Consider the following 7750-nt stretch of genomic DNA (forward strand, 5'->3'; position numbering starts at 1 on the left):
TGTCCCTCCCTCTTAGTAAAGATTAGCGTAGAATATCATTTGTAGTAAAAAAAAAAAAATATATATATATATATATCCCTCAACACATTATAATAAATCACTTAACATATTTTTAGTAGAGCAGTACCAGGTGAAATGAGTCAGTTGTTAAGGAGGAGGAGAATTGGTGGAGATTGAACCCGCACCGGAGTGCATATATGCGATTGCTTCATCTCCACTACTTAACATGGTTATATAACATAAGCTGGCCACACTAGTAAAAAAAACACTTTGTGCGACTTTACACTTTGCGCGACTTAGGTACTTTCGTCACGCAAAGTAAAAAATCGTTGCCTAAGGGTTTGTGTGACGCAACCTTCGTCGCGCGTTAATCGTCACACAAAGTCTGAGACGCTAGGGTTTGCGCGATGGCCCACGGCGTGCGTCGCGCAAAGTGGGTTTGCGCGATTAACGGAGTGCGTCGCGCAAATCCACTTTGCGCGACCCACTTTGTGCGTCGCGCAAACTCACTTTGCTCGACCAACAATGTGCGTCGCGCAAACCCACTTTGTGCGTCGCGCAAACTCACTTTGCGCGACCAACAATGTGCGTCGCGCAAACCAACTTTGCGCGACGTACGCATGAGTCACGCAAAGTGGGTTTGCGCGACGGAACCATGCGTCGTGCAAAGTGATTGGTCGTGCAAAGTGGGGAGTAGTTTTGGTCAAACTTTTTTTTTTTTAAAAAAATTTTTGATAAATATTGTAATTCAATTCGAAAGAATAATTAATTAACCAAGCAAAAGTATTTAATTATAAAATATATGGAAATGTACATACAAGATCCGAACAAAAAAGAAAAAACTACAAGTGAACTAGGTTTAATACATCAAGCTACTAGGTATTGGCAGGGCGAGGTGGCTTTGAGGTCGAAGGTGGACCAAGATGAGGTGTTGGTAGTGAGATTTGAAGGCCGGACATCTGTATGGCTTGTACAAGGTCTTTCCACGCCCCGGCATATGACCTCATCTCCTCGCCCTGGGCCCTCAGCTGCTCCTTCATCTACTCGCCCTGGGCCTTTAGGGTTGTCACTTCCTCCTTCAATGCATCTACCTCTGCTGTGTTTGATCTGGAAGAAGAGGCACCCGTTTCACGAATCTGTGCTTTCCCCATACACCGAACAACCTTGCCACGATGACGACCTAAGTTCTGATCCAGGACATCAGTCATGATCTGAAAACCTATATCCTCAGGTATCGTGACGTCCTCGATCGGGGTCTCCGGGGGAAGCTGCGATGTTGCTTCTTGGAGAACAGAAGTGCTCTTTTCCACCATAGTAGCCTATAATAATAAAGAAAAAACATATAATGTTTAATAACAAAATATAAATAACATTTGAATGATTCATACATATAAGAATAATAATAATTACATATACTTACATGAAACTGCTCAATAATCTCCTGACCAGGTCGAACGTAAACGTCCTTGAACATGTCGATTGCTGGGAACTTAGAACCCTCCTGAAGAAAAAAAACACTAAGAAAATTTTATTAATCAATAATAATAATAAATTGTATAAAATTTCAAAGTTAATATACTTTTACCTGACGTCGTGTTTGAAGCCTATACGAAAAGGGTTTCGAACCGGAATGGTGGAAAAGTGTCTTTCACTCACGAGCTTTTTGGCCAGCAACAGATTTCTTCTGTGAAACACACAATATACATGTTAGTGCAACTATTTGAAATAAATTAATAAAAAAGGCTTAAAAAATAACTAAAACAATAATAAATTATTATTAAAATATTATGTACATACCACAAATTTTAGGTCCGTAAAATGTTTGCAGAGCCACTCCCAATCATCTGGCCAGTCATTTAACTCGCTTGGAAAATGTAGGCGAGCAATCTCTGGATCATCCCATCGCTTAAAATACGTGTGAAAAGTGCTCTTCCAATTTTTGTACCGGTTTGCTAAGGTCTCCTCTAAGTAGGTCATGACCTCAAGGGATATGTCCTCAAGATCATAAATGACCTACGAATATGAAAAACAATAAAATAATAGTAAGAAATTTAATAATATTAAGATAATATATTTTGGTTTTTAATATTTGTAAAGAAAATTAAAAAAATGATAAAGGCTAAAAATTAATATACTAACCGACAACTCGTGTCGCACCAGTCTCTTCGTCTCCTCGGGAATTTCTGCCCAAGACTCCCACCGAAAAGGACAATTGTCTCGAATAACAACACCACAACTACTAGCAATGAAGCTATGTTGTTGTGAGGTAGCTGCTCCACGATGTTGCGGGTCATATGCAATCTTGATCTTGGAGGCGGCCTGCCGTGTGCTCTGTGACTGCTTCAGCATTCGACTAGGCCCTCTGGTGTTTTTTTTAGCTGGCCAAAAATACTTAAATGGTGAAATCCCAAAGCTTAAATTTGTAAAAAAAATTCGACATAACCTCCCGTAATAGTATAACATTTTCCAAAACCTTAAAATAATTAAATAACATTAATTCACAACCAGCAACAGATTTTCACAATCCAGCAAATTTTCACCATCATAAAAATAATAGTTTTAAAATGAAAAAAAAAATACAGCGTAGTGAGAATTAGAAAAAACTACCTGGATGGGAGGCCTCACACTCGACTCTGGATTCCGAGGAAGTGTGATCAGAAGGTTCCGGCTCACGGCGCCGCCGATGAGGCTGCCGTGCATTGAGCTGCTCAACCGACACTGATGACGTCGATGATACGGGCACCTGGGACGTAGTAGGAGTGGCCTCAGCAAAGGGTGTAGGCTCGCTAATCAATGGAGCACTCACGGCTGGAGCCGTAGATGCTGATAATGCAGAAGGTGCATTGGTCACACTCCGACGACGAGTGATCAACTGCGACATCTATACACTTATTCAACCATAAAAATATAACATTAGAAACTAATCCTACAACATTTTTCTTAAATGCAACAGATAATGTTGTGGGTTACATGACAAGGTAAATGCAACAGAAAAACTCACATCAAGCTTTCAAGAAGGATTATAACCCTGGAGTATCAGTATTTCTCTTACAGTTTTCAACCTTATCATATTTCTCAAATGCAATTGTGATCCTAGAAAAGGAAAATATGATTGTAACTATACAACGTATTAACTAAGCACAATGTAGGAAACCAGGAAACGATGGGGTACATATTCAAATAACCTATAGATATATGAGAATCCAATCTAACTTAAACATCAAAACTAACATTTCAAATTCATCACCATTTCCATCACAAGCATCAGCTTTCAAATCTGACCTTACGGAGAGTCAATGCGTCAATACATGCACCACCCACTTGGTCCACTAGAGAAAAATGATAGGCAAAAAGAAATGGGATGGCCCAAAATCATGAGAAACCTATTCATATCCATTTCAAAACTGTTTTCCCATGACAGAAAGAGGATGACATAATTCTCAAATGTAAACTACTTAACAATAAACTCATTATGGTGTCAATGCTGTAAATGGGTGTATATGCTGGTGGTGCATTTGCCAAGCATGTAAATGGACAACAATAATCCAACTCAATAAAAGCTGTTGAGGCATTTCAATATGACAGAGTGTTGCACATCAGCATGTAAATAAAAAATACAACATCAACTCATGACGTGAGTGTTGAACATCATCTATGTGAGAAATACATTCAATATGACAGAGTGTTGCCTTGACGATGCAAACCCCATGACACAAAGTTTTTCAAGATTTGAGGCATTGACAAATAAATAGTTTGACAACTCTGTTTCTTTCACAGTTGTTCTTAAAGTCTTTAATTTAGGAGCAAATATATTGAAATTCATTGCATCTCTTCCGAAAAATGGATGTATATCCAAATCTTCAAGAACAAGGGAGTTACAGAAAAGCTTTTCCAATGAGGTATCACCTAATACAAGATCTGTAATAACATGAAGCAACTTGAGACTTGGGAAACAACAACGCAATGTCGCAGGAAACCCAAAAATTTCACTAAAAAGCCCAATTATATTAGGAAGCTTAGTCATTATATATTCATAGCAAACCAAGCTCAAATTCATGAGTAGAGTGCAAAATGAGGAGTATGCAAATTCACATTCATACCACGCCAAAAGGAATGATAATTCATAATTCGGATATTCGAAAAAATTCACACTAAGCCCATGCAAAACCATGTGTATTGATCATGCCAAGCCAAATTGAAATAAGTTCATAATGTTAATACATTAACAGTTTAATTCGAAACACACCAAACTGCTTTTCACACAACACACTCAAGTAGGCCAAGCCAGATAACGAAGATTACCAAGCGGGTTGTGGCGTGAACGGTTACGAAAAGTTCATTGGGCCTATGTGCTTGTGGAGATTTTGGGCTACTTGGGAGAACCAAAATCAAGGCCCACAACTCTAATTTCACACGGGAGGTTATGAGATATATCCCAACCCTTTTCCTTACAAACCAACCAAAATGCTTCAAACACAACCAATTTGCCTAGATTTATGGGTTGACAAAGTCTGACCTTGGGGCGCACACCTCATTTTAACTTGGTGGACGAACTTTAGCATTTGAAGCTTGTGCAGGAAATCAAGGAAGAAAATGGAGAAGGTAGCCAAAGATGGAGCGGGATTTGGTGCAAGCAAAGGGAAATTTGGGCAAAATGATAAACTTAGCCTTCACAAGACTACTAACTCTCTATAGTACTATCCCAAAGAGGCATGATGCGGCTTCAACAATGGAAAAAGAGAAAGGAAATAAAAATCCATGAAGGAATAATCCAACTCAATCAAAGCTGTTGAGGCATTTCGTCAAACAGGTTAGGGACAACAATTTAGCACAAACAAGTCCATGGAGGAATATACAATATACTCTATCTTCCAAGTGCTAAATTTCACAAACCCTAAATTAATTCCAAAATTTACCTGATTTGGGGGAGAACCGATGAACAGTGAGGTCGAAAAAGAAATCAACGATGTGGGAGGAAGTGAGGGATAAGAGGTGAGTCACTTGTTTGATGTGGGAGGAGGAGAGAAATCGGCTCACTTCTGTTTGAGGAACAGAACTAACAGCTCATTGGAGAACAGAACTAACATCAGAAATGGAGGAGCTGCGATGTTGCTCCTTGGAGAACAGAAGTGAGTTAAAAAATTCTTGGAGGGTGAGGTTGAGAAAGAGAGTGAGTTCGAGGAGGGTGAGGAGGGTCTGAGATTTGAGGGATGAGAGGTGAGCGTCCAAACTTGGACAAAGTGAGGGATGAAAGATGAGCATCCAAACTTAGAAAGGAAATAAAATTTGAAATTTGAAAAAAAAAAAAAAAAAAAACGCCTATTTTTTACTATTGCACCGCCAAAATTATCACAACTGGCGCGACATAGGTATACAATTTGACGTCGCGCAAAGTGGTTTTGCGCAACGATCACATTAAGGCGTCGCGCAAAGTTTTTTTTTTTTTTTTTTTTTAATTATTATAAAAATTACTGAAAATGTGACTTTCTTCCTTTGAAATTCAAATTTTTTTTTTACATAAACCCCACTATAATATATTTTTCTAACAAATGTGGTTCGATGTTATACGTATACAAGATGGAATTCATTGATAAATGTGGTTGAATGTGGAATTCATTGATAAATGTGGATTTTTTTTTTTTTTTTACATTATATCGCACTTTTGTGTTAATAACTCGTTCATTGATAAATGTGGTTGGATGTTATACGTATACAAGATGGAATTCATATCATGCATTGCAATTATGAGAGGCATGAGTCGTGTGAGTTACATGGGGTTGTATCGTGATGGATTGGAATGAAAATTGTGATAACGATGGCGCGTGAACGAATGTGTCATGGGTGGTAATTCATATAACAAGACATACTCGAGGCCAAGGCACGGTACGCGACGTGCGAGGCTTGTGTGTTTTGGTGTGTGGATTAACAAGAACGGATGCGGGAATGATGGAACATTCATGCATAGAGAAACGGGAATGACGGAACATTCATGCATAGAGAAACAAAAAAAGAGAAATGTGCCGCACCCATCATATTCTGTCTTAATTTTCTGTTTAAAAGTTGTAAAGGTACCCTAAACTCCCACACTCCCGCATTGGTAACACGAATATTGAGCAAGGTCAATAACATCATCACTTAAAATTTTGATGATTTTTCTACTAGTGCTACAGTTTACCCTCCGTACAAAATTAGCAAGGTCAATAAGTAAAATCTTGAGTATAACCAAAAGTATATTCTCTCTATCATATATGCCCTTGTTACGCGGTAGAGAGTCAATGACTGGGTCAACGAAATTTCCTGCCTATTTGCGGCTTAGTTACAGTAAGATCTGTGTATAATGTTTGGCCGCAATATATCTTCATGTCACACTGCATTACTCTCTCTCATTCAAGTAAGAATAAAAGTTCTACAAATCAATGACATGAAAAGTTATGGATTTTTAAACAAGGTATATCAAACTATACACCCAAAGCAAATCATTTACACGGTTGCAATTCGTAGTTCCTAATCGTTCTTCAATCCATCGGAAGCACGAAATTAGTATTCAAACGAGCAACTTTATTTCTTCAATCCCACACTTTTGCTCCTTAGAATTTATCCTTACCAATGAGCCACAACCAGTCAAGGCAAACCCCTGCAAATATGCCTCCCAAAAGAAACAGAACAAGTATATTTCCCAAGGCATTTTGCTCAGTCCCTGCAAATCAAACAGCCAGAAATTAATTTTGATTTGATTTCATTAGAAACCGTGAAAACATATGTGCATACAAATAAACAATTTTGCAGGTGATGTACAAAAATATGTGCATGCAAATAAACTAAATCGCAATAATTACTAAAACTAAATAAAATAAAATTAATTAATAAAAATTAATATAGCGAAGAAAATAAAGTGATTTATGTACACTGTGACATCTCAAATCTGAATTGCGGCCAAACCTACAACTCCTCCACCACCCACAACTAACAGCCGTTGGCTGTAGAGATAAGATGCAATAACAAAAGGATGCAAAATTGTTAATGACAGCTTCCACCGAGATAAGATACAATAATCAAATCCCTACACCAAAATAATATAAAGCTTCAGCTGCCTCTCAATCCATGTTTCGCAAAGACACAACATCAAAAATAAATGTCATACTTTCTTTTATACCTTTTACCTAAAAAATGCTGGGAAGATGGTAAAAGTTTGGACACAAAAGTTCAACATCTCTAGTATAGTGAAACAAATTTCATTACTGAAAGAAACATTTACCCCCATGTGAAAACGATAACAACTTTTGCAATCGAAAAAAAGAAAGAAAATGACAATGGCTTCCTGATGACAACAACTTTAACAGAAGAATCATGATACATCAATGGAAGGAAGTTAATATCCGAGATAACATACCCCTTAGCTTTCCTAGCAGTACTTACGAGAGCTCGCCAAGCAGTCAAAGAAGCAAAAGGAATGGCACTAGCTTCCTAGAATTACAGAGTAAGATAAAGCCAAATTGAGTTGTCACACAACAATAACAGGAATGAGAAGTTAAAAACTCTCATCTACATAACATCTCACCATGAATTCCTAACATCTCACCATTGTTGTCAATTCTTTCATGAATTCCTAATAACAGAAATCATGAAAGAATTGATAATAATGGGTGTAGAAATAGAAAAAAAAAAAAAATCAACAAAGGATTCGATATTTCCTCTTATTGCTATATGTCCATTTCCACAAAGCAACGTGCTGCTTAATAATTGTAGCTTG

At 37.7% G+C, this 7750-nt stretch overlaps 2 protein-coding genes across 2 annotated transcripts; both read right to left on the reverse strand.

Annotated features, from left to right (window-relative positions):
* Positions 1 to 769: 769 nt before the first annotated feature.
* Positions 770 to 1650, reverse strand: LOC148691188 (uncharacterized). Its single transcript, XM_088683666.1, has 2 exons — positions 1421 to 1650; positions 770 to 1319 (listed from the first exon to the last, which is right to left on the reverse strand). The coding sequence occupies exons 1-2, from the start codon at positions 1472 to 1474 to the stop codon at positions 1041 to 1043; spliced, it is 333 nt and encodes a 110-aa protein (XP_088539792.1). The 5' UTR covers positions 1475 to 1650; the 3' UTR covers positions 770 to 1040.
* LOC148691189 (uncharacterized) lies at positions 1649 to 3703 on the reverse strand. Its single transcript, XM_088683936.1, has 4 exons — positions 2608 to 3703; positions 2140 to 2378; positions 1798 to 2013; positions 1649 to 1684 (listed from the first exon to the last, which is right to left on the reverse strand). The coding sequence occupies exons 1-4, from the start codon at positions 2879 to 2881 to the stop codon at positions 1649 to 1651; spliced, it is 765 nt and encodes a 254-aa protein (XP_088540062.1). The 5' UTR covers positions 2882 to 3703.
* Positions 3704 to 7750: the final 4047 nt, after the last annotated feature.

Source organism: Pyrus communis, chromosome 14, assembly GCF_041283825.1.
Source record: "Pyrus communis isolate YQ-2024b chromosome 14, ASM4128382v1, whole genome shotgun sequence".
Classification (NCBI taxonomy): Eukaryota; Viridiplantae; Streptophyta; class Magnoliopsida; order Rosales; family Rosaceae; genus Pyrus; species Pyrus communis.